This window comes from Myotis nattereri (assembly GCF_964212035.1).
Source record: "Myotis nattereri genome assembly, chromosome: 6".
NCBI lineage: Eukaryota > Metazoa > Chordata > Mammalia > Chiroptera > Vespertilionidae > Myotis > Myotis nattereri.
Genome location: NC_138081.1, coordinates 11,644,311 through 11,671,577, shown reverse-complemented (window position 1 = coordinate 11,671,577; position 27,267 = coordinate 11,644,311). Strand labels below are relative to the sequence as shown.

At 48.4% G+C, this 27,267-nt stretch overlaps 1 protein-coding gene across 1 annotated transcript in view; it reads right to left on the bottom strand.

The window, feature by feature from the left end:
- DNAH8 (dynein axonemal heavy chain 8) overlaps nt 1-27,267 on the bottom strand; it is a 273,951-nt gene that overhangs the window by 25,977 nt on the left and 220,707 nt on the right. Inside the window, exons 82-87 of the mRNA XM_081093926.1 lie at nt 23,553-23,626; nt 21,196-21,348; nt 20,713-20,868; nt 12,298-12,414; nt 10,500-10,601; nt 6,035-6,195 (exon numbers count right to left, since the gene is read on the bottom strand). Coding sequence (XP_080950052.1) covers nt 6,035-6,195; nt 10,500-10,601; nt 12,298-12,414; nt 20,713-20,868; nt 21,196-21,348; nt 23,553-23,626 — 763 coding nt within the window. The remainder of the gene's footprint in view (nt 1-6,034; nt 6,196-10,499; nt 10,602-12,297; nt 12,415-20,712; nt 20,869-21,195; nt 21,349-23,552; nt 23,627-27,267) is intronic.

Below are 27,267 nucleotides of genomic sequence, written 5' to 3'. Positions count from 1 at the left end.
CCCCATTTTGCATAGGAGCTGGACAAGCTCTCAGATCGCCTCCCACCACACGTGGGCCACCGAATGCCAGGGATGTACAACCTCCATTCCCTTCATTTCTTTCTCCACAATGTGGTTCTAACTTTGCAAAGACAGGAAAGGCAGAAGCCTACCTAACCGGATACACAGGAGAACTGCAAATATCCCCATGTGCCTCAGAATCCCAAGGGCTCCCAGGGAAACAGTCCCGTAGGTAAATGCTCTGAGGTGAAGAAAGGGAATGGTGATACTCCATGTGCTTTGGTCCCGAGTTACTTCTAGAAGAAACTGCTCCTTGAAGTAAACGTGGGAAGAAGCTCTTACTGGTCTTGTCACTCGGTGGTTTCAGGGAGTCATCTGGGTCATCTCTGTTGGGTGGTTATGGGTCATACAAATGCAAGACAACTGACAAAGAGAGCTACCTCTAAAATAATTAACCATTTCCTGAAGTATTAGTGCACTATCACATCCAAACCAGCCTAGATTTACATACATCTTTGCACATGAAACAAATGTGCAATGAGCATATTTTTTAATTCATTTTAGAGAGAACGAGAGAGAGAATGAGAGAGAGAGAGAGAGAGAGAGAGAGAGAGAGAGAGAGAGACATCAATGTGAGAGAGAAACATCAATCAGTTACCTCCTGAAGGGGCCCCGACCAGGATTGACCCCACAACCTGGGTATGTGCCCTCCCTGCCTGGGGACAAACTCTGCCACAATGAGCACAATCTTTTTTTAAAATCTGAAACGTAGCAGTGCCGGCGAACAAAAAAAGAAATACAATTAAACTCAAACTGTGTCGGAATGAACACAAAAGTTGTAATAAGACATTTGACAAATTTCAGAAGGTAGAAAAATATGCAAAACTGCTAATGAGAAAAAGAGTGAAAATAAATAACTGTTTTTGACATTGAGATAGTTGAATTTGCAATGTCCTTGGTACCTTATAAATCTAGATAATAAAACTATTTAAACTATGCATAGTGATTAAACTATGCATTTTTATGCTTCCTGTCACCAAGGTATCTAAGCTCTTGGGAGAGATTTTATTTATTTTAAAGCATTTATTCAACCTGATTTTCCTCTTCTACTTCTGCATTCTTTAAGCAAGGATGGGCGGAGGGGGAGACATGTGGCCACCCTTCCCAGGTCCCCCCTTCTTCCCTCTAATTTGTGGGTGCTAAGGTCAGAGTGCAGATTCTCCACCCCAGCCCAGGGGCAACCCTGAGCCAGTCTGGGAGCAAGAGCATTTTTGAGTGACGTGGGCAGTCAGATACATTAAGAAGGCCCCTTTGGCTGCGACAGTCACATTGACTCAGCCAGTGGGTCTCAGACAGTCCACCCCCTCTCGTGTCTTCAACTGTCCTCTCGGGAGAGTTCCACCTGGCAGCCCTGGGAAGGGTGTGCTTGGGGGCAGGAGACTGGGGATGGGCGGTAGCTGGGAAGCTGCGTCTGTTTTTGCTTACTGCCTCCTGGTGGCTGGTGCGGGAACAGCGCGGGGTTGGAGCGCAGCCCCCCAAGAAGACTCAGTTGCCAGGAAGAGTGAGGCTGATTCTGGTTACCCGGTATTTCAGAGCCCAGAGGAGAAAAGGCTCCAGCTTAGGACAGAGATCCCTCGACAGAAAATGACCAAACGCAGCCTGCGGGACAGAGCCCGCTGCCTGAGCAGGCACCGAAAGGGCCATGGTCGCCAGGAGGAGGAGAGCAGGGGTGGGTGGCTGGAGAAGAAGCCCCTGCGACAGACCAAGCGGGAAGTTAAGGGTGGAGAGAAATCCCAGGAGGGGGCCACAGGGCTCAGGGACCAGCTGCTGTCTCTGGCAGGAACAGTCCATCTGAGGCAGAGGTCCCACCGGTCTACCTGCCCTCACTCAGTGGGATGGGAGCTGGTGAGACCCTGACAGTTAGTATGGGAAGGACAGCTGTGCCAGCCCAGCAGGCCTGCCAGCGAAGGCATGTGAACTGTGCGCACAGCTGTGGAGGGAAACTTGAACCGGGTCAAAGGCTCGCCACACCCTCTCTACTGAGCAGGCAGCAGCAAGGAATGAATGAAACCTGTAGAAGGCTCCCAGCCTTGTTCCACACTCATTCATCTTATCAGTCCCCCTCTGGGACCTGTCTGCAGCTTCACTCCACCTCTGCAGCCCGTCACCGGCCCTGACTGCAGCCTACATCACACACGGGGCCTCCAAGGTGGTCGATTAGTGCAAATAGCCCGTAAATGTAGGCAAATGTGCTCAATTTCACTCAAAATGAGAGAAAATAAAACCATGCTGAGGCACCATTTCTCACTGCCATTCTGGTGACAATTCAAAACTTCACCACTGCTCTGTGGGTGAGACTGAGGGGCCAGGCACGCCCGCACTGCTGGTGAGAGTAACAGCACAGGCGGTGGAAGAGACTTCGGCAACATTCACTAGGCCTCGGTCTAGCCAGCACCCCAGCAGAGCAGTTTACCCTGAAAACACATGCCCCGCAATATGGGAAACGGCACCCAGGAGGTGATTCCCTGAGGAATTATTTGGGAGAGTGAAGCACTGGGAGCAACCCTAAATGCCCACCCTCAGGAGAAGGATGCAGGGACGATGGCGCATGAGCACCGAGGAGCCTGCAGCTGTACGGTCATGAGGACGGCGTCTATGAGCTGAACGGAGTGGTTATAAGATACACTGTTAAGTGAAAAAGGCAAGACACAGAATTAGCATGGCAACTTTGTTTAAGAAAGAAAGGATCATGAGAATATCTAAGTACATGTGTGTGTATGTCTGGGCAAAAAGAGCACAGGGAAGATAAGCCAGAAATGAATGCATTTGGGTGCCTCTAAAGAGAGGAGGAAGTGGGTTGGAGATGAGACTTCTCTAAGAACAACTTACTATCTAGTTGTGACTTTCAGCCATGTTCACGTTTCACATAATTAAAACAATGGACAGCCCAGCTGACGTGGCTCAGTGGTTGGGTGTCAACCTGTGAACCAGGAGATCACGGTTCGATTCCCAGTCAGGGCACAGGCCTGGGTTGCGGGCTCGATCCCCCGTGTGGTGTGCAGGAGGCAGCTGATTAATGGTTCCCTCTCTTCATTGATGTTTCTAGCTTTCTGTCCCTCTCCCTTCCCCTCTGAAATCGAGAAAAATATATTAAAAACCCATCATGAACAAAGATGGAAAAAAACTAAAATGTAATACAAACAAAAACAAAGTACCTACATATCAATGGATGGCACAACCGCACAGAAAAACATCGGCGTGACTTTTGAGCAGAGCACCCTGTGCGCCCTCAGTGGGATCTGTTCTAAGGGCAAAAGGGTCAGCAAAGAAACCTTGACCCGCACTTAGGACATTGGGGTGCTGGTGGGGTGTTCGGAGCAAGTGAGTAAAGATATTAAAGTTGCTGGGAACCGGAGTTCCCACCACGGGAGGAAAGAGACAGCAACATGAAATGAGGGAAGACAAGGCACAGCCCTGAGGCATACAATTGGACTCGGACCTGTTAGTATCGGCCTAGGATGTTTTAAAAAATACTTATTTCCGAGCTCATCCACTGAGAGGGGCTACAAAGAGAGAGAGAGAGAGAGAGAGAGAGAGAGAGAGAGAGAGAGGTGCTTATATGTGGACGTAGCTATAGACATATAAATACACAGAGGTTTAAATATAGAAAAAGAAAATGCAAATGGAACCAAATGTGAGTCATCAGTGTCTCTCAGTAAAGGGTCTATGAGAGTTTACTGCATACTTGCAACTCGTGTGAGGGCTTGTAATAGCTCCAATAAAAGTCCAGGGAAAGTCTCTTTCTGGCTTTGCATTTGAATTACACTTTAGTTGCCCTGCTTTGAGCTGTTCCGAGCTTCGGTTTATCTTCCCTGCGAGCTGGTGATCAAACTGCCCGCGGTGATGCAGGTGCCCAGGCTTGGGCGCACGTCCTGTCCCAGGGTGAGATGCGGCCAGCCTTGCTCTGCGCTCCCAGGCACCGGCTCCCACGGCTCCAAGGGCTCTCGCCAAGGATGGAGCCCAAGTTCTAAGCCCTCATTCGCGACCACGTCACCTGCTCGTTTACAAGTGCATTACCACCGACTGCCCATTTTCCAGCCCGCTCACAAGCATCAGGAGACCTTTCTATGGACTAGCGCTAGCCCCCTCATTAGGTCCTCCACAACCTGAAGAACTGCGTATGGCGGTCGCAGCCAACAAATGTTCCCTGCCATCAGGCATGGGCTGGCACGGGGGGAACAGCAGCGAAAAGAGGCAAGAGCGTCAACAGAATGAGCTTATGTTAAATGATGGCAGCCAGACGACAGCAAACAATACATACAGATGTGTCAGCTGGTGAGAAAACCTATAGAAAAGGGCAGACAGGGAGGATGGACTCTGAGGTGGCAGGGATGGTTAGCCATTGTTAAATAGGGCGGCCAGGGAAGGCTTCTTTGACATTTCAGCAAAGGACGGAAGAGGTGAAAAGGTGAGCCACAGTGCTGCGTGGGAAGGACCGCCAGGAAGTGCAGGTAGCCTGTGGTGAGAGCCTCGGGCCTGTCTGAGGGACAGGAAGCCGGCAGTAGCTGGAGCTGGTGGCCACGGGGAGGGGGGGAGGGGGGGCAACAGAAAGGGACCAGCCAGGGGTGGGTGCAGATGGAATTATTGGGCCTTGGAGGTCACCTGGAGGTCACTGTTGGCCTTGGACCTTGACTCAGAGTAAGATGAGCCTTCAGAGGGTTCTGGGCAGAGGCCTGATGCGGTCCAACTCACATTTTTAAAAGTCTCAGCAAAAGCAAACCTCTTTCTGTTTTCTCTTTCAGATAATGTTTAGGTTGATGCGTAAATGGGTCCCTGAGGAATCCTTTTAATTGTTTCCTGCCTCCAGCTAACTTTATGACGGCTTTTATTCTTCAAAGAGCAGCCAGCGCCGCCACCAAAGGGCCATCGGCTCCTCCCGTGGGGTCTGAAGGGAGCGTTAGCCACCCGTGGGCCTTTGGAGCCACGCTCACATCTTTGAAGATGAAAAGAACATGAGAGAGATGAGAGGGAACGGAGAAGTTAGAATCAACGTGGTGACAGAGGCCAGGAGGCCAAGCCTGGTGAAGGGTGAGGCGCGTGCAGGACTGGAGGGCACGGGGGCTCCGGGGCTGCCTGTGAGGGCAGAGGACCAGGTGAGGACGTGGGCTGCGGCTGCAGGGGAGTGACCGGGAGAGGGCACACGGCCATCTCAGCCATCACAGCTTAGAACCTTCCAGGGGGCTGTTGGTTTCTCTCTACTTCCTAAAACCACCCTCCTAGAGTAGACTTTGTGGCCTTGCGTCAATGGGCCGGAGGAGACCACCCAGAAGAGGCTGAGCTGGGGCCTCTCCGTGGAGCCGGAGGCTCGGTCTGCAGGTGGGACTTCCGGGGAGATGAGGGATGCGACCTCCTCCACAGGAGGGTCCTGGAAGGGGCTTGGGACCTGGATGCCCCTCCTACCTCTTCACCCGCCTCTGGCCTGTGGGACTGGCGCAGGGACCTCCCTCGGAGCTGTGACACCCAGCCTCCCCTCACCCGCCCTGTGCGCCTTGCTCGCTGCCTGGTGCCCTGGGACGGTTAGCGACAGAGGAGGCCGTGAGCAGCCAGGGAGCAGATGAAGCACAAGTACCGCCGCCCCCCTCCTCTCTCGCCCGTCCTGGCCCTGCTAGATTCTACTTAGGACCATTATTTTTCATGGACTTTTTTGAGGTAAGAGGCAAGGACTACTGTCCTATCCGTGGAGAGCATCGGCGCCAATCACACCAGCTGGTTTTATGACACGACAGAGAAGTAATCAGTGCATAAGTTAGAGCCTTCACGCTGCCATAAACTCCGGAGCATCGGGATTTAGTGAGGGGAGAGCTGCCAAGATCCGACAAAGTTGTAATTGGGAGACAGAAAGTGACACAATTTTTCATAATAAAATGAAAAGTAGCGAAAGGAGAGAGACTGAGAGAGAGAGAGGAAACGCGTCGTTATTGCCAGGCTGAGTTACAAACGACTCCTTCAGATTTCAAACGGGCCAGGAACTTACGTGATGTCGGCATTCGGGTGAAGCCCAAAGACCTCGGGGTTGTCGAGGGAGGGCAGCGACTGGATGTACTCGAAATACTGGTCCAAGGTCTTGCAGAGGGGGATTTTATATCCGGTGTAAAAGCAAAACGACGGCTCAAACATCTTCTCGCTGAACCAGACCTGCATGGGAGAGAAAAGAGAAGAAATAAAGTCGATAAACATCTAAATGAAAACTGCTACTGGGAAAGAGAAAGGGCTGCCTTATTTCCATTTTAATAGTTTTTAATATTGAGGCTGAGAGCACCCAAATGCAGCCACTGACAGAATGATGAGCTCACAGATGAAGAAAAGAGGCCGGGATGCAAAAGCAATGGAGCCGCAGCCTGTTCCACAGCAGAGAAGATAATTGCTGACAGCGGAGAGTGGAGCCGGCCTCGCAAGTCTGCTCCCGGATCCAGTACCTGGCTTACCCGCCAGCCCTCTGTGTGTGTGTTTTAAGATTTTTAATTTATTTTTAGAGAGAGAGGAAGGGAGAGGGAAAGAGAGACAGGGAGAGAGAGAGAGAGAGAGAGAGAGAGAGAGAGAGAGAGAGAGAGAGAGAGAGGTATCCATGTGAAAATGGAACATGGATCAGCAGCTTCCTGCATGCCCCCTATTGGGAATCGATCCCCCTACTGGGTCATGTGCCCTGACTGGGAATTGAACAGGCAACATGTCTGTGCGCTGGCCAGGACTCGATCCCTGTGGAGTGGCAACACACTGCAGAATAGATGAGGCAACACACACACACACACACACACACACACACACAGGAGACAGTATCCGGCCTTTTCAGTGCCGCCCTTCTTCCCCCAGCAGGGCTCCTGCTAGGGGGCTGGGTCTGTGCTCACTGGGGCTCAAAGCAGCACTGAGCACAGCACGAGGCCAGGAAAACGTCCACGCCCCTCCCTTCCCACCCTGCGCCGGAGAGCTCCCCCGTTAATTAAGTCCTGTCCTTGGCCACAAGAAGCAAATGTATCCAACCGTCTTATTGTTCGCTTAAGGACATCCTTTTCTCATTCCATATGAGCTGATTATGTGTAATGTAGCAGCGAGAGCACAAATATATACTTGGTGTGAACAGACTTATTCTGAAGAGGAAAAAATAATGCTGAATGCCTACCAGCCCGATTTGAGACAATGACTTTAGTGTCTAACAGAGCAATTTTCCCGGTCGGAAGGGAACTAATGGGGAGACAGGGGAGCAGCAAAGCAGGCGGATGTCTGAATCTCTCGAGGACGCTGCGTGGAAAGGGGTGGGACTGTGCTTACTCAGGCTAACCACACCTGCGCCGGTCTCTTTGCTCCACAGCCTTCTTCCCACTCTTTTTGGGGCCAGCGATTGTTCTGAATATGAAACACCCCGTGTACCCGTTCTCCCGGTTGCTCCATTTGCCGAAATCCTATCCTATTCAACTTCCACGCAGGAGGCACCGAGCTTAGAATGAGAACAGAGTGCAAAGACGAGGCACACACAGTCCTTTCCTTCAAGGAGCTTGTGACCCAATGGAGGGCTCAGCCGATGACATAATAGCCACAGTACAAAGGGCACGGAGGCAAGAGCCGGGGAAATAAAAATAAGCCAAGTACCAGGGAGGCGTAAAGCGGGAGGAAAGCACAGCCAGGCCTGTATGGGAGAGAAAATAGAAGTAATAAGGGAAGGTACATCAGGTGAGGCTTCATCTAAGAGCTGATTTTGGAGGTAAGCCTCGAAGGGCAGGATTGTGACAGTGGGACTTGTGAGGGGGAGACCACACAGGCAAAGGCACGGAATAACTAGCGCACATGTGAGGCAGGTGGGGGAGAGGATGAAGGCCCGGGTAAATCCAGTGTGGTGGTGAGAGGGAGGGCAGGAAAGGTGAAGGGGGGCCCTATTACGGATGACTGGGTTTGTCAGGGTGGTGACGTGCTCAGTGAAGAAGTGGGGAACAGCTGGAAGCTATTAGAGAGCACAGTGCTGTGATCGTGGTCATTCTGAGACAGATTATGTTCTTGGGGGTGGGGGTGACGAGGCAGGGGAAGGCCAGGGCCCTCAGCACATAGACCACCAGTGACCACTGTCTTGTCAGGTGACATCTGCATACATAAAAGTCTAAGTGACCGTTACGCACTATGACGCACACTGACCACCAGGGGGCAGATGCTCAACGCAGGAGCTGCCCCCTGGTCGTTACTGCGCTCCCACAGCCAACCTCCTGGGCCAACCTTCAGCAGTCCCTCCCCCCAGGACTGGGTGAGAAGGCCCCTATTGGCCCCCATTGCCACCTAGGCCGAGGGACCCCACTCGTGCATGAATTCGTGCACCAGGCCTCTAGTATATTTATAAAAGCAAATACAAGTCTCCACCTGTTTTCCCATTAATTTATTTACACACACACAACTGGTTGGATTCACTAACACAAATAGCTGAGTTTCATCCAATTTGGAGGACATTTTGGGGCTATATTAAAAATACAGAATATGAAGTCTACATGGAATTACTGTGGGAGATTCTAGAACAGAGGTGGGCAAACTTTTTGACTCGAGGGCCACAATGGGTTCTTAAACTGGACCGGAGGGCCGGAACAAAAGCATGGATGGAGTGTTTGTGTGAACTAATATAAATTCAAAGTAAACATCATTACATAAAAGGGTACGGTCTTTTTTTTTTTTTTTTAGTTTTATGCATTTCAAATGGGCAGGATCCGGCCCGCGGGCCGTAGTTTGCCCACGGCTGTTCTAGAAAGTACTTTACAAGACACGCAGTCATACTCCAAAGACAAATAAGGTTCTACAATTGTTGGTTTTAGGAGAGACACACTATAAGATGCTGAGAATAGAGAAAAGATTAGCCTCAAACTGAAAGTCACAGGAATGGAGGATCCCACTGGAAGGCACTGATATACAATTAAGCCAATTCTCTCCCGGACAATGCTAGGTAACATAGGGTGAAGTGGCAACAAAGAAGTTAGATCTCCTGGTTAGAAGATAAGATGAAGCTGAGGTTGTGATACCTTTTTCTCCTTTGAACCTCGGACACAGAGGTGAGTTTATCATATTCCTTGATTTTATTGTTCGCATGAGTCTAGGCACCTTTCACCTTGGTCTTTTCCCCATTCAGCCCTGCTATCCACTCCCAGCCTCCTTCCCTCTGAGGGCATCTATTTAAATGTCCTTGATCTATGTCCTCAACGATGCATTTATCCTTGTGAAATATACACGTATGACTTTATAGATCTCATTTGATTTCATTAACCTCTGCACTCACAGTAAGTTTCTAAGACCTGTGCATGCTGTCACACGGATCACTTCCTCCCAGTGCTGCGTGTGTTCCACGGCAGGCGGCCACGGCATTCAACTCCTCCATCCCTGTGAAGACTCCTAGGTTGCCTTCAACTTTCCACACAGTATCACCATGGACATTTGTCAGCATATCCATTTGTAGGCTCTTCCTAGAAATACTCTGGGATGGACCTACCCAGGATACTTAATTTTAGTAAATTTTTCCCAAGGGCTATCTAGGAGGTGTGGACCGGTCTGATGTCCAGCAGCCTGACTCCTGCCTTCACCATCCTTACCGACACACACCTGTCCACACACGGCTTCAGAAAAACGTGTAAAGGGTTGAAGGAAACACCAGCTTCCTGGTAAACCCCCAATTTACCAAAGTAACCCCAAAAGCATGTGTTTTTAATTTTGTTGAGGTTTTCATTTTGTTTAGAGGGGGAGAATCATTGACACAGAGAATTACCAATATAGATTCTAATATAAAGAATTCAAGTAACAAAATAAAAAAAATAAATAAATAAAAAGAATTCAAGTAACCATAAAATACATATCTGTTTTTCTCCCACTTGGGTAATATATATTCCTTCTTTGACATGTAAAAATTTTAAGAAGAGTTTGAGTCTGATGGGCTATTTATACTATTCATCCTTGATGTGAAAGGTGAAAGCCATAATTGCTAAGAACATTCTCTAGAAAATGTTCAATATGATATATGTGGGTTTTACTGGGCACAGAGAAAAAAAATGAGCACTTCATCAATTTTCAATTGTCTGTCCTAATGGAAAAGATGAGAAAACTCAAATTATGGTTCATTTTCCAATCAGTTATTTTGGGGCTTGAAATCGCTTTGCGTGGTTTCAGAGGAAGAAGCAGAGAAATTATGTGCAGTGTTTTCAAGGAGGAGGGGGTGGGGGGCCCTGGACATGCGCAGCTCACCTATACAGAAGACTCACAGACCACAAGCAGATTGCTGGTTGGTTTGGCTTTGGTTTTAACTTTGTTTTGTTGGCTGACTCTTTGTAGCAGCTCGGCTCTGTACCTTCCCCGCCCACTCCCTCCCCCCTTAAGTTTGGCTCATCTATTACCAAAAAAAAATGTTTTTGCTTAAAAGGAAAATGCAATAAAATATGTCTCCATGCCTCCCCCCCCCCCCCCCGCCACCACCACAATTGACTTACTCTAGCAAAGCAATTAAGTAGACGTTTATCAAAGTCGTCTGTCACCCTGCCTCCATATTGCACTTCTCCAATCATGTACCGAACGGTACTCCACGATACACCCTGCGTTAGGAAGAACAGAGAGTGATTCGCTGTCCATCCAAACAAAAACTCCTAAACATTTCGGGTCTCTCCTAGGGCCGAGGCCTGGAAATGAAAGCCCCCGCTCGAAGGCAGAAGCTTCTCATCAGGTTGTATTAACAGATCTTTTGGGCTTACACGACTGGGACGGCCACGGTTTGTTCGCTAAAGACAGCTCCACAACGCCACACAGCCGTGACCGTGGCGCTCACCTGTGGTTTAAAACAGGAAAAAAACACCCTATTTTTCACTCTGTGCTTGTAATCACCTATCATGCTCATTACAGTAGTGCTGAGCTGTTAGAGAAGGAAAAGTTGTGTTTAGTGAAGAAAAGAAAAATCAAGTCATCAACGCTCTGGTATGCTTCCTTAGCAATATGCCTTCTGAATCAGTGCAAGGACAACTCGGAAATTACTCACAAGATGTTTCTGCAATGAAATCCTTTGGTATCTCACTCTGAGCGACAACAACGTTAAAGTATGGATTAATGTCCACAGCCATTTTATGCTCGCAATGCATTTCAGATATTAATAGTTTTTTTTATTTTATTTAAAAATCCCTTCAATAACATCTGAGGTAGGAGACGTAAGGATGCTTGATTTTTCTTTACTTCCTCTTGGTTAAAACTTTACTTTTCAGCTTTGTGGCCTTTCAAAGCAACTATTTCAAGAGCACTGTTGTTTGTATATGCCGAAAGGATCATTGCAGAATATGAACCCAATGTGATACAAGTTTTCATCAAAACGTCGTAGTCAGTATATTATCCCCTTGTAACAGCAAGGAAAAACGGTGGTTTGACCCTGGATTTCCCACCGGCCCAGATGAAGATTCCCCGTGGCTCACTGTCTCCCGGGGCCATGTCTATAATCTTCCTCAGGACCTACTAGGAGGAGAGGGGAGAGGGGCGCTGGCACTTTGAGCCCTACTAGCACCACACACGGTGCTGTCACGTGCTGACTCATTTACTCTCCACAGAAGCCAGAGCCAGGACATAGGGGAGGAAACAGGCTCAGAGAGGCTCAGGAACTTGCTCAAGGTCACAGAGAGACAGGTCACGGGCCTTTACAGCTCCCGTGTGAAAGGACAACAGGTTTGCATTCTCAGTCCTGTGACCTTGAGGAAGTCCATTATTCTCTTTTGTCTATCGTTTCATCAGTAAAAAGGGGCTACCAGTAAGGCTTCTGTGTCTGCCCCACGGAGCTGTGAAAATGGGATGAGGCCCTGCCTGTGGGAGCACTCTGAAGACCAGAGTGCTCAATAGGATAGTGAGTGACCATTGTCAGGAATTGTTGCAATTCATATGCATGAACTTAAACGTCCATTCAGACGTGATTCATGTGAAAAAGGACTTCCCCGTGGCTGGGAGATAACATGTCACTTCTGCAGAGACACAGGGAGAGGAAGAAAGGAAAGTGTGACTCGAGGTGCGTTCTCGAAGCGCACTGGGACCCTTGGCTGTGATATGAGGACACGAGTGTGCGAGAGTCCGAATGCACTCCTAGGGGAAGGAGGAAGGGAATGGGAAGGGCTGGGCCAGCACACGGCTGATGGGAAGGAGCAGGCTGTGTGCAGGAGCTGGGGGACCTCAGCAGGCTCTCTGAATATCACACTGAAAATGTCTATAGAGGCTTGATTAAGGACAGCGATAAAAATAGAAAAGAGAAAAAATATCACTCACCTTTTTAATGTCGCATTCATCAAGGTGATTCTGAATAAACTGAACGCTGGCTGTAAAGTCGGCAGAATTGAACTCATAGGGAATATTCCATCCCAAGGGGCCGAATTTGCGGCGCTCCTTAAAAACACCAGAGGGAAGTACTGAGTGAGGTGTTAAAAGTGCGTGCAGCTGACCCCTTTTTACTGTTACCACGTAAAGTAAGTACAATTAAAGCATGATATCAAGACTGACGAACATAAAAGAACAGTTTTCAATTTGGGGTATAATAACCTTCCAAAACGTTATTCGGTGGCTCTAGAGTCAGATGGCTTACAAGAACAAATCGCCAAATACTTGCTGAATTGGTGTTCTTGGGTTTAGAGACGTCTAGGTCTCCACTGCCAACTCAAAAACAAAAACAAAAAAACAGGTGCTAAAAAATATCTGTTGAATGAATTGTTTATTCATTGTTTATTCTAAATTGGACTCTTGGAAGTTTCAAATGCTAAATGTAAAGTTTTGAATTTTTGTTTGTCAACGTGGATAACTTAAGCACTCAAGAGCATTTAGACGCTCTGCTGGTTTCACTTTGTCATCTTGCAGTTTTGGCTTCTGAAAACCAAATATCTCTAAAACACGGCACATCTTTCTGTCTCAGAACGCGCACACGGCCCTCATTCACACTCTCCCTCTGCGACGCTACTCCCAGTAACCCACTCACTGCCTCGCTATTCTGGAGACCACTGTACCGCTGTGCTGTGTTAGAACCGGTATTTCCGGGCCCGGACCACCGAGCGAACCACCCAGGTGAGCTCAACTGTTGCCAGACCTCAGCTTCCCCTGCCTCAGCACACGGCCAGCCTCTCGGAAAGGTCCAGTGGTTTCATTGGGTTTCCTCCTGGGCCTCGAACCCCACCATCTGAGGTGAGGACCCACGTGGAGAGTAGAATCCTGGTATATCTGTGGGGAGCTGTGATCACACTTCTCTACCTGGGAATGTATTTTTTGTCTCTTCTGCTTTCCCCAGCCCAACTCTCTCTCTCTCTCTCTCTCTCTCTCTCTCTCTCTCTCTCTCTCTCACACACACACACACACACACACACACACGTCCAATCCTTCCTTCTGCAGCTGCTTCACGCTTGCATTCTGACAAACACCACCATTGAAAGGAATCTAACTGAATGTTAGTTTTGGACAAGTTCGTGGACAGGTCAGAGAAGAAACTCAGAAAGCATGATGGTTTTAATTACTGATTTTCAGGATACACTTTAAAATATTAAGTAAATCATGAAAAAGTAATTTGGGTCCAGATGTCCGGCTCTAGGAGATCAGATAAAATGTCTACTCCCACTACTTTCAGATCTGTACTTCTTTAGGTTCGGTTGTCAGGCATTCGACGTTTCTATGGTGTGACTCCCAGCCTTGTCCCTTAGCGAATTCTATCGAACGTAGACAGTCAGTCCAAAAAGAGCCAACCGGATTCCTTCTCCCAGGAGTGTGGACTTGGGGTTCAGAATTGCTGCTGGTGTTTACCCTCATGCGAGCTCCCCTAGGGAGACAGCCTCAGGGCCTGGGAAACACCACCTTCCCCCTTGACACAGAGAAGGGGAAGGAGCAGAGGTGTGGCCTCGACAGGAGGAGAGGCATGTGGTGTTGTTCCAGGTGTGAGAAGGGAGCACTGGGTCTCAATGGTGTCTGCTTCTCTATTTAAAAAAATTTTTTTAATTGATTTTAGAGAGAGGAAGGGGGAGGGATAAAGGGATAGAAACATTGATGGACTGCTTCCCACACGCCACTACTGGGGATGGAGCCTGCAACCCAGGCAAGTGCCCTGACCGGGAAGCAAACTGAGACCTCCTGGTTCATGGGCTGATGCTCAACCACTGAGCCATGCTGTCCAGGCAGCATCAGCTTCTCTTGATGGCTTTCTGCATCATAGTCTCAGCATTCCTGTTGCCTTGATGAGTTTTCTAGCTATTCATAGTCTATACTCAGTTTTGAGCCCTGGCAGTGAAAAACATCTCCCATTTTTGTCTCCCCTTTTACACCTGTATTTTGGGGTAAGGATCATGGCTGCCTAATAAGCATCTATATATATAAAAGCCTAAGTGACCATCAGACCGTTCAACTGTCCGACCAATAACTATGACATGCACTGACCACCAGGGGGCAGATGCTCAATGCAAGAGCTGCTGGGCTACAGTGATTCAGCAGCTGCGGTTCTCAGGTGATGGGCCCAGAACCAGAGAGGAGGGAGCCTAATTCCGGGATGCATCATGAGAACTGTCCTCTCGCAATCCGGGACCCCTCGGGACATGTCAGAGAGCCGATTCCGGCCCAATCCCCTCAGGCCAGGTCGAGGGACTCCACCGGTGCATGAATCCATGTACTGGGCCTCTGATTAGTTAATAATGATCAGAATGAAAGGCACATTTTCTCTCACCCTCTGGGGGTGGGGATAGGGGTCAATTCCAAGGGTTTTGAATTTCTTGAGTGGATCCCAAAAACATTGAAGCGAGCCTCCTCCAGGTTATTCCAGAGCAAGTGTGCGTGGGAAGGGCCTATAGAATATTAATGTGAAAATGCATTCAGCTAACCCCCGACTCCCTGGAATTTCTTCTATCTTGAGGTCTTCAAAGAGAAGAGTGCTAACATTTACTGGTGAAATGCAAATGTTTTCTCATTTATAAAAAAAGAGAATCAAATCTAAAATAGTTTCACCTATGTTTGACTTAATTTTTAAAATTAACTGTCCAATTAAGACAGAAGACTGAATAAAGAGTAATTCTTTCCTCCCAATTATTGCAGCAGCTTAAATGGACTCTATGGAAACACTCCCATTTATAACCACCGGGCAATTACAATTCAGTTGCTCCTTAAAAGGTGATCTTTGAAAATTGCTCCAAATGTTGAGGTTTGCCTCACTTCATTTAAAGCATTCACTCATATATATATATATATATATATATATATATATATATATATATAATATATATATTTGATTTTTTTACAGAGAGGAAGGGAGAGAGATAGAGAGTTAGAAACATCGATGAGAGAGAAACATCGATCAGCTGCCTCCTGCACACCTCCTACTGGGAATGAGCCCGCAACCAAGGTACATGCCCTTGACCAGAATCGAACCTGGGACCCTTCAGTCCGCAGGCCGATGCTCTATCCACTGAGCCAAACCAGTTACAGCAAAGCATTCACTCTTTAGGTTGGTTCACTAAGGCTGTAGACTGTTTAGCTCTTAGGGGAAAAGTCACAATCTTGGTGGGTGTCTTTTCTTTCACAAATAAAGTCATTTCACTTTCTTGCTATTTTTTTTTTTTTGTACTTACTAATCTCTCTAAATGACAATAAAGAAGAAACTCTGAACTATCACGTTGGAATGCTATCAGGACAGACAACCCATTAGGACCTAACAAGTCATTTGGAAGCTCAAAAGCAGGAGACTGCTAGAACTTGGAGTATTGAATTACCTCCAGTACGTATTTTTGAAACCATGGGATGAGACCTATGTGATACAATAGAAAAATATTTAAATCAATGTACTTTCAAGAAGTGTTAGCCTACTTGAGAAAATAAGACTTAAAAACAAGGAAAGGACAATGTGATAGCGAGTATAATAGACTGTCAACATTTAACAGACGATAATCCTGAGAAAAAATGTTCCATCAGTGGATTCTGGGAAGAATGAAACAGAAACCAGACTTGAAGAAGGAAGAAAAGATTGCCGGGCTGGCGATGTCCGAAGGCCATGAGCAAAGACAGAAGGCAAAGCTCGCTGGGGTCCTCCAGGAGGGGGAGGTGGGCGTCCTGCTGCAGCAGAGGCGGCCGCCCAGTGAGCAGGGGCAACCACACGCCCAGGGGCTGCTTCAGGGATGGAATGCAGACAGGCCTGAATGTCAGGAGAGACAGCTGAAGCCGCTTCCGCAGCATGGAGTTAGCACCCATTGTGAAGTTGGAGAGTGGCAAACTGAGGAAGACTAGTCTACTCACCAAATTTATCCAACACAGTTCCCTCTTTGTATTCCAAAGAATATACAGAACACAGAATTAGTAGAGAAAACTTGGAATCCTCCTTGGACCACGAAAGTAGAATTGCTCAGCGGAGTCATACTTTTAATAATGTCAAAACTATTTCCAATTTTATGCTAGATTCTGCCTCAACCCAGAGATCCCATCTCCCACAGCTCAATGCAGAATCCCTTCACTCGCATCTTCAAAACAAGGCTCTCCTTCGAGCATTGCACCCTCGTTATTTAATACCTGGAGGTAGCTTAAGATGAACCATGCAACCCACACTAGGCGATGTAAGGGAAAATTTAATAGTAAAAATAAGGAACAGAAATTGCCATAACCTTCTATAGAGGAAAATGTAAAAGATCTTTTTATTTATATCTACTTATTTTTTAAAATATGTTTTTATTTATTTCCAAGAGAGGAAGGGAGAGGGAGATAAAGATAGAAACATGGATCAGTTGCCTCCTGCACACTCCCTACTGGGGATCAAGCCCACAACCCAGGCATGTGCCCTGACCAGGAATCGCACGGGAGACCTCCTGTTGTATAGGATGACACTCAACCAACTGAGCCACACCCGCCGGGCTGAAAGATCTTTTTAAAAACCTGTATTCTATGATTGAAATCATGGTGAGGACATTTAAACTAGGACCTGTACAGTGACTATTACTTTTGAAGGGAGTGTCTGTCAAGGCTCAAACTTCAGGAAGAAAAATGTAGACGAAGGGAACATTTTTCTGAATGAGGAACTGGGCCTTGTTGATATGGCCATTTTTATTTTATTTTTCAGATTTTTTTATAACTCAAGTTCATTTTCATCTATCTATCTTTCTATTTATTTGTTTATTTATTTTGTTAGGGCTCACTGAGGATATTTTTTCCATTGATTTTTAGAGGCAGTGGAAGGGAGGGGGGAGACAGAGAGAGAGAAACATCCATGTCAGAGACTCACATGATCGGTTTCCTCCCATAACTGGGCCTGGGATTGAGCCTGCAACCGAGGTAGGTGCCCGGAATTGAACCCAGAGCCCTTCAGTCTCAGGTCCAACGCTCTATCCACTGAGCCAAACTGGCTAGGGCTGGCCATTTTTATTTAATAGTTCAATTACTTTTAAGAGCCATGATAAAAATTCTAAGCCATGAAACGGATATAAAAATGACTGAAGACTCCTCCCGTAAGAGCAGTGGCTGTTTGGCAGTTATTCTCAATCCCCGGTGCATATTAGAACCAATTGGGGAGTGTTTAAAAGATTGCCCACCCCACCCCCACCACCTCCTCCCGGGGACTCTGGGCCCAGGCAATGGCTGAGAACTTTTGCTTGAAGTATTCTAGGGTCCAATGTGCTAGGCAAATGAAGAGTGTCACATTGGCATCAATAGGAAAAAAACAAACAATGTGATTCTGATCTTCTGCAGGACAGAAGGAGACTATATGTTGCAAGGAGATTACAAATGTAATTGTTGGGTTTCAAAGACCAAGACTTTGGAGGAAAATATATTTAAAATTCAGATCCTGAGAGGTGAATGTGGGCTTGCTCTGAACGCCAGCAGGGTGCGATGATGGAATTTCTGGGAAACCACAGAGGGATCATACTGAGGCCAGCAGAAGAGGATGCGAAGTGTTCTCGGGGGCAGTGACCAAATGAGCCGAGCCGCACCAGGCCGCTGGGAATGAACGGCTCCTGGGGAGGGCAGGAGGGCTGGCTGCAGAGGCGAGGCCTCACCCGGCTGCCATGAGAGCCAGGGCTGCTGCTGCAGTGACTTCCTGGCCGATGTGGAGGTAGGAAGCTCTTGGCGGAGGAGGAAGGGAACCTGGGAGGCAGCGGGGAGAGTTTGGAGGAGCAGGGCTTAGCGCAGATCTGGCGTGAGCCTCTCTGCGTGTTCCCGTGGAGGCACCCAGGGCCCTGTCCTCCGGGGTAAGCTTGCTCCCACCTCAGTGACAAAACAAGCCACACCCTCCACCACTCGTCTGCCCCAAAAAAGCTGACCAGCCAAATCCACTTCCCCTTCTGACAGGAGAGGAGGGTGCTCACTGCGTCCTCTGCAACAGGAACCGGGTCCACGTATCACACCCAGAGCTGGGGTGAGTGGCTGGCATGACGCCAAACCACGACTCAGTTAGAGAAACTATATGGAGGGCGGTGGGGGCACCCCGAGGTTCTGCGTTCCGCTCTACGGTGGGGCCCAGCACGCACCTCTCCCCAGCTCGGAAGCCTCACCTTCTGTGACATGAACCAATTCCCTGCTCTTTTTTCAGTCTCTGCAGGGACACAAGTATATACATCATGTTTGCATAAAGCAACGGATATCTGGATTCACTTGGAGGAATAAATCGATGAACAAATCGGGTTCTTGGCTATTATGTCCAACACTAGAAAAATATGAGCCACAATCCGTCCAATTCAGACAGACTTTCCTACATCAGTTACATCCCAGGCTCCAATGTTCACACGCAGCACTTGGCATGTGTTACAGGCAGGCTCTGCTTCAGGCGGTCTGAGGTGGGGCCTGAGATTCATCTCTTACGAACTACCAGATGGTTCGGTGCCGCTGGCCCAGCTCCGCAAGCCCCTGAAGAACCCCTAGGTTTTTCTGTCAAACTAGTCTCTCCTAACCAAGTAAAAGAAAATATTTAGGTAAAAGCACAGCAAACAATTCTGAAATTAAAAAAATAAAAAAAGAGCAGAGGAAACTATGCTTGAATTATCTACACTCCCCGCACAGTCATAGAACTAGTAGCAGAATTTTGGAAATGGGGGAAATCGTGAAAGGTGAGCCCCTTCGGCCTCTCAGTGCCCAGATGGGGAAACGGAGACTCTGGGAGGGGCCCAGCTTGACCCGCTCCGCTCACACAGCTCACTGATTTCGCAGCGAGCACTGTCCAGGCTGCCGGACACGCGAGGGCTCTTGCTCTAGCCTGCGAGGATGGGATGGTAAGAGACGGTCAACCATCTTTTCATACACACGCCACTGTTAGCTTCATGGCCCTAGCAATGACGATTTTTTTTTTTCTGTTTTAACCTAAATGCAAGTCCTGTTAAGCGCAAGCGCACTTCAGCCCCACGACCGGACCACAGTCCTGCGTTCTCCCGTTCAGCCCTTGGATCATGGCCGCTAGCAACACGGGCTGCCGCTCTGACCCGATGGAAAATATCCCAGTCCTCGCTCCCTGATAAGCACGGCGGGAGAGTTGAATCATCACCGCCAGGAACCAAATCATAAAATATATTATTTGTGAATTGGGAATTAAATAGCAGAGTTAAAGCAATATTTGTATTAGTGTGTGATAAGGTCTGGCGAAGCGAACAATCCCCAGATAGGAACGCGTGAAATAGGCTTCAGAGTGATTTACAGCCAAAGGCCACCATGGGCCTGGCGGGAAGGAACCACAGGGTTTTACCTGATGTTAACTCTCTCGGGGACAGATAAACACCCACCCTCTCCGCTGGGCAGTGCGGAGCCCTGCAAAACGGTAGGGACAACGAGCCTGAGGGCAAACACCCCAGCGTGTTCTGGGGTGACACTCAATCCCCCTCCAGGTTTGGGCGGGGCGGGGAGCGGAGGGCTCTGCACACTCCGCACAGCTGAAGCCTGGCTCCGGGTTCAAGCCTCCGGGAAGGGAGGATGCAGCGAGCGGGGAAGGAAGCCTCTTCCTCTCCCTGTCAAGTGAAGGAGTGAACCCAGGATGACTTTCAAATACGGAACGACACCCAAAACTCAAATGCAGAACAAAGCAGTACTGGAATGTAACCATCCACAGACAAGTTGCTGGGAAGCCAACTTGTTGGGAAGCAAAATTATTAAATTGCTGTGTAAGTAAATGGTAAAAGCCAAATAGCAAAGAGCCTGGAAGAGAGATAACCACCGTGACTCCTGCCGACAGCCACCGCTCTCACCAGCGGGAGCAGGCTCAGCCCCTGCACCCAGGCGGCCAGGGTAGCGCTCGGCTCCTGTGTCTACTGCCCACAAGTGGACTTAACCTCTGCGAGTCTCCATTTCCTCCTTTAAACATGGCACCAGCCTACCTTGAAGCGTGGTTGTTAGTGTTACGGAGACGGTGCACAGAACACTCCCGGCCGCCACAGCCACGTTGGAAACCAAGCTCTCACCTAACTGATCCGTTTGCTCATCACACAGACGTTATTGAGCTCGGGCAATGCCCCCGCTGGGTGCCAGGGACACTCAGCAGTCACCAGGCTGACACCCTGCCCACCAGGGGGGCAGACGGTGGGGAGAAGACGGTGAACAGACAGACAAATATACACTTGGCAGGTGGGGAGAAGTGCCCGGAAGGGAGAAAAGCAGGGTGAGGGGCCAGGCAGTGCAGAGCGCGCTCTCACAGAAGGGCTCTCCGAGGAGGCCCCGTGACGGCACCAGCACCCCCGCAGGTGCCCGCTGCTGCAGACGTACCTGCACGGTGGAGTGTAAGAACGCCACTGTGTAGAGCATCGGCTTCCACATGGGCAAGTTACTGATGTCCAGGAGGTCTTGGTTAATTCCGGCGAACGTCCTCTTCAAGCCCGCGCGGACCCCTTGGGGCGGCTCGTTAGTGAATTTGAGAGAAGTCTGTCACGAAAAGCAAAGGGTAATTTTGTTTCTGTAAATGACTGCAAAGGATAAAACAGAAATTACAATACGTCAGACGGCAATATGCTTGTGGCACCAAAAAATGGGACATTGATCAGAGCCGAAACCCAGTAAGTCAGCCCCAGGTCTCAGAAGTCCTCTGTGGAAAGGCTTGTATGACCTCGGTGATTACAGGGGGAGATCTCGCAGGTCCGCCTCCACTGCACCGGAAAGCCCTGTTGTGTCTCCATCCTTTGGTAACGCCCGCGATGCTGCCTTTATTTGTGTAACTCTCAGGGGAAAGTCACTTATCGCCTAGGAACCAACCTGAAGCAAGGTGATCGGAAACCGGTCATGGGGCTCGGTGGTTATCCACACGCGGAAGGACTCGTCGTTGGCTTCGGTGGTGATGATGGTCTCCAGCAGCTCCTCCATGAATTCCAGGCCGAGGTGACAGTTTTGCAGCAATACCCAGCCGCCCTGCATTCCAAAGTGATTTCATATTTATTTCTTATAACTTTTTGGCTATGATGTTAATAAAAACAAAATGGACAAATCCTTTTCAAACCTTTACTTAGGGAACGTGAATATTCTGTTTTGAGCCTATGTTTTTCGTAAAATTATTATACGTCAATGCAATCATTTCTTCTGCCCCTGATAAAGCTGTTTACTTGGGATCGAGCGCGCTCCCAGCGACTGTATCCTGCCACCCCTGGCTCAGGAGGGAACAGGAATGAAGACCTGCGGTCGGACTTGTGTAAATATAGTGTGTGCGCCATCTAATGGCGGGAATGGGGATTTCGGAATCTGTACCTTAAATTGTTCTGCCTACAGTCAATCAGAACTGACTCGCCCCCAAACTCTAGTTACAAACAGAGGTACACATCCCCTCATGAAAACTGGAGACAGTACATTCGGTGACATTTGCTACCATAAATACGAAGCCTCATTCTCTGTCATTGCGCTTCCCATCATTCCTGAAAGCACCGCATGTATTGAGCACGCTCTAAATCGGGGGTGGGGAACCTTGGTTCTGCCCAGGGCCATTGGGATGTTTATAACATCATTCGAGGGCCATACAAAGTCATCACCTTAGAAGTTAGCCTGCTCTATTTGGTCAAACATTTAATTAACTCTCCCCTAATGCCTGGGCAGGCCCAGACCAGGTGATTCTGTAGGCCTCCCACGGTCCTTGGGCCGGACCTTCCCTACCTCGTATTATCTAAAGGCTGGATAAGACTAGCTTTAACACATAAGTCACACAACCAGCACTGCTGTGTGAGGGAAAAAAAGTTTATTAACCAGACATTGTGCTACCCTTATATGATGGGATCAGATTAAAATCGGCTACAAAATATTGAGCACAGTAAGTTTATGATAAAGCTTGTGTGTTATGCTTTCTAACGTAAGAATATATGGCGCCTGCTGGCTTAAACGGCAAAGACGACGTGCTGGTCTCGACCACAGGGGAGTCTGGGAAGGCGGACTTCAGTTCGTTTGTGCCATCATGGACCCAGGTACCGTCCGCGTTCCACAGTGTCAGCTTTATCCCAAACCCAGTGTCCTGCTCCAGTGGCTGTGTGGCTACACCTGGCCATGTGTGTGTTTTCCCCCAGTGATGCCAGGATTGTCAGTACTGCTCCCACATGGAGAAAGAGAAGATAAAAGTTATGGAAGCCAGCATTCCAAAGAAGGTTAATGTGAATGAGGTCTCCACAAAGCTTCTCACTCGTGGAAACTCACGTAATTATTTAAGACCCAAAGTTCAACTGTCAACTCACTCAATAGAGTGGATCATTTAGTCTGAATAAAAAATTATTATATGTAATTGCTTTGAATAGAAATTAAATACAATATATTATTGAATTTGATTAGGTGATAAAAATTAAGGCTTAGAGCACTTGGGAATTAATGGCCAGGTTGAAAATTTGATGACCCAGGCAGGGTTTTAGCTCATTAGCATTCTCTAGTCATTAATTCCCAGGCAAAACGGCACCAAAGTTGCTACGAACATTATGAGGTAAAAAAAGCTTAAAAATAAATCAAGATCTTATTTTATTTTCATAAATGGTGCAATTTCTTATTACGGCTGAAATTGCTATCTCTCAAACATATCTAGAAAATTAATGTCCTGTGAATTTATTAGGTGTGACAGAAAACATTCCTCAACATTTCATCCAGCTTGCGATTTTCAATAACAACCGTCATCAATATTTAAACTAAAACATCCTCAAATATTTATTTGGCTGAAACTACCCATTAATGAAAAATGAAAGACTAATTTTAACCAAAAATTGAAATTTAACTGTCTCAATCTGTCACTTCCTATTCATACTGATCATGAAATTGTAAGACGGTTAGGAGCTACTAGTATACCCGTAGGGACCCAAAAGTGTGTATGCCAAATTGTCCAAAAAGAATTAGTGGAAGTAGAATGAATGGAGCACACACTATGAAAAATGAAACAAGCTTTTTGTGGGGATGTCAGAAGCAAACTCGCTCGAGGTTGAAGATTCACAGGCAATCAAAGGTTGACTACATTATACACATAAACAAAGTGGGCAGGGCGACTGGGCCTCAGGCGCCTGCCTCCCCTGCACGGTGGTGGCTGGTGCTGGGCCGGCCGACGGCCAGAGGACATCGGCAAGAATGTTGCCTTAGAAGCGCTTGCCCCCATCACGTACCTGCTGCATGGACATCTGAATCAGCTTCCGTGCGTGCACTTCTTGGCCTTGCCCCATGGAGATGGTTCTGCATTCTGTAACACAGCAGAAGGTTCCCCATGTTAAAACATACATTTTATCACAGGATTGGGACAAAAAATTGATTTCTGAATGGTCATAGCCTCCCTCTAAGGAGCCATTGTTATTCAAACAGGCCTGGCCTCGCATTGCACTGATGAGAGGCATCAGTGGAGCAGAAAGTGGAGGGACCACCGGGAGAGGCAACAGGCCCAGCTTGGGCTCCCAGGGTCTGGGGTCTGTGGAGACAGGAGCAGGAAGACTGATGTGGGAGAGGCGGCTGCAGCATTACTCAGAGGGAAGGAGGGGCTCCAGGGGCTCTGTTTGGAAGAGAAGCCTCCCTCGGTGTTTTACAGATGCTCGGGGGAGACTGAATGGGGTTCCCACTCTTTTAGGATGCCAGGCTTGCAGTTTTCTGTCTGTTTTGTCTGCGTTTGCATGTTTGTCCGTTGCTGAGATGGAACTTGAGGTGGCCCGGCCCTCTGAGGGCTGCGTGCAGGGAGAGCGGCTCCTCGGATTAAATGGCCACCTTGGCAGTGAGCGCGAAGAGCAGGTGGAGACACTGGGGATCCGGAGTGTGGTTCTGATCCAGGGAGAATACGCTCCTTTCGTAAGGAAATCTGACGTCCGGGGCGGAGAGCCACATTGGAGTCCTACCATTGGAATTCACTACATTGAAGAAGCCTGTGGATCCTGCCTGTGAAACTCGGATTGGAAATTAACTTTTAAGCACGCCTTCGTGGAGCCGATGCTCTTGAGTTTGGGAGGCGTGATCCTGACGCCGGGAAAGGTCGGTGGAGACTTGGTGAAGCCGCGCATGCCTGGGCCCTGCTCTGCTGGATGGGCCCGAATCCTCAGACACATGGGCTGCCGTGGCCGGGCAAGCACCGCGGCTGGTCCGGGAACTGCTCCGAGAGGCTACAGGGACTGGGGAGGCTCCCAGGGTGGGGAGGGGCCTGGGAAGGCGTGTCCGGGGCACACCATCTAAATGGCACCTTGTAGTTAATGGCCAGAGATCCCATTAGGGTTTGGAGGGTGCAGCACTGGGGTTATTTGTGGACTCAGGGCCACAGGGAGACTGGATGGGCGCCTGAGAGAGGATGGATGAGGAATTGCTACAGGCCAGTTGTTACTGAACAACTGGACCCCCGCCCCTGCCCCCACCCCTGCCCCCACCCCTGAAAAGGCCCCATAATCTCTCTTGCTCAAGAGGAACCAGGCCCAGGGGCATGGAGAAGAACGCACACACCTACAGAAGGAGAGGAAAGGGGAGTGGGGCTTGAATGGGAGGAGGCTCTGGATGGCACAGACACCCTGGACACCTCTTACGCGGGAGAAACACACAAATGCTCAGCGGGTCAGCGGGGGAGGCCGATGTGGACAAACATACTAACATGTGCGTGTGAGCCACAGTCCATCTCCTCTCCTCCCAACTCTTCCGAAATGCGCCCTCTGGTCACTAAGACACTCAGGGGGCCTCGGTTTCTTACAGTGACCCAGGCAACAGGTCGGGAGGAGACTTGGAGGCGGCATCTGACCGCTTCCCGACATCGGCACTTCTCTCCCCCCACCCCCTGCCCCCCCTCGGTCCAAGTGACCATCCCCTCTTGCCCGGATTTTTGCAGCAGCCTCCTAACTGGGGGCCTCCCTCCCACTCCTGCCCCCTACTAGCTTCTCGTCCCACGGCAGACGGAGGGATTCTGTCCAGCCCCGAACTCCGGATTATGTCCATCCTCTGCTCAGAACCCTCTGATGGCTTCCCATTTCGTCCACAGCAAAACCCAAAACCCAGTCCAAAGTCCTTACCCACAGCCTCCAAGGCCCTACACAATCGGCCCCCACTCTGCACACACACACACACACACACACACACACACACACACACCCCTCATTCACTCACTTTTCCACAGCCCCACTGGCCTCCACGCACACTGCGGCCTCACCGCTGTTCCCTTGCCGGAGTGTGTTTCCCTGTCAGGGGCACTGACTCCTTCCCTCCCCATCTCAGTCTTCCTCGCCCTCCCTACCAGGCCTTCCCTGAGGATACAGCCACCCCTCGCTCTGCCCCTCACCCTGCTTCTTTTTAGCTTATTACGTACTCGCTTGCTTCTCCGTCATTGTCTGCTTTGCCCCACACTAGAATGTCAACTCCGCGGGAGAAGGGACTTAGCTCGGTGCCTTACCCAGCACTAGACAACAGCTCAGTAACTATTGAGGTGCTCAGTAACTGTCTCCTTACGCTTTTAAAGGTGACACATAATTCACATATCAGGTTAACACCTACAATTTGAATTATGTTTTTAGTGTATTCATAAGTTGTAGAGCCATCACTATACTCTAATCTCAGAACATTTTCATCAGCCCAAAAGAAGCCCCGAACAGTCTCTCCCCATCACCAGCTCCTGCCCCAGCGCTCACTAGAAAAACAACAGAGAATCAGCAAATGAAAAGCACAGGATCTTCTTAGAAAAGATCAAGATTGGCACCGTGAGGGGGTTCCCGGAGGACCGCTGCAGAGAACCCTGTGGGAGACGCTGCTGTCGGCAACGCGGCATAATTACTCTTCCGTGGTCTCGGGTTTGGTCTCGTTTTTATTTTTTAGTTTTTTCTATTTGAGAGACTTTAGTAAGATTTCAACTGCATTTCCTTCCCAAATTAGGCTTGTGTCTCCTTCACTTTTCCTCTTCCTTTTAAAAACAAACATTTCATTTTTAATTAAGTAATATATGTTCATAGTGAGCGCCTTGGAAAATGTAGAGCATAAAGAAAAAATAAAAATCACCAATATCCCTCGCTAGAAACCTTCATTCTAATCTTTTTTAATATGCACAATCCACAATCCCTTATGCTCAAAATTCAAAACACTTTAAAAACTGAAAGTTTTGCCATAAAATTAATTCAGTGGCAAAAGCTGACCCGAATGGATATGAATCTATTTATAGCCTTTATTATCACCATCTTTATTCATATTAATACTCTTACCTGCTGTGTATTATATAACATATGGGCTACTACCTGTCTAAAAGCTGGAAAATTCTGATTTCTGAAACACATCTGGCCCCAAAGGTTTTGAATAAGGAATTATACACCTATCTATATTAAATATTTTATGTATCTTATGTGTATGTGTGTTACATGTATACATATTGCATTACATATATGCACATGTGAAATAACATACATGTTACTTTCTGTCTCTACTTCTTAACAGTATGTTGTGAGCATTTTACTGCCATTAAATGTCATTGGAAAGCAGTTTTTCATGGCGGCACAGTCTTCCATTCTGCGGGTCATTCAGCCACAGCCCTTTCACATATTTAGGACATTTCCAATTTTCCAATATTATAACTAGATTAAGCATCCTGGCATATAAATCTTGGTGTGTATCTCGCAGTAGGTTCTTAGGAAAAGTTCTTACACATAGAACACTTGGGACAAAGCATGCATCCTTCTTGAGGAGGACTGGTGCCATATTAGTATACAGAGAAGGACGGCCGTGGTCCCAGCTGAAGTGGAATGTGTACTTCCTGCCCCGCACTCCGACCCGCGGCTGCGCTGTAACTCACGGTGCTGCTGACGTACAGAAGTTTTACAACTTTGTGCAGATGATCCATCTTGTCCCCTGGGTTGGGACTCTGGTATTATGATCAAGGGAACC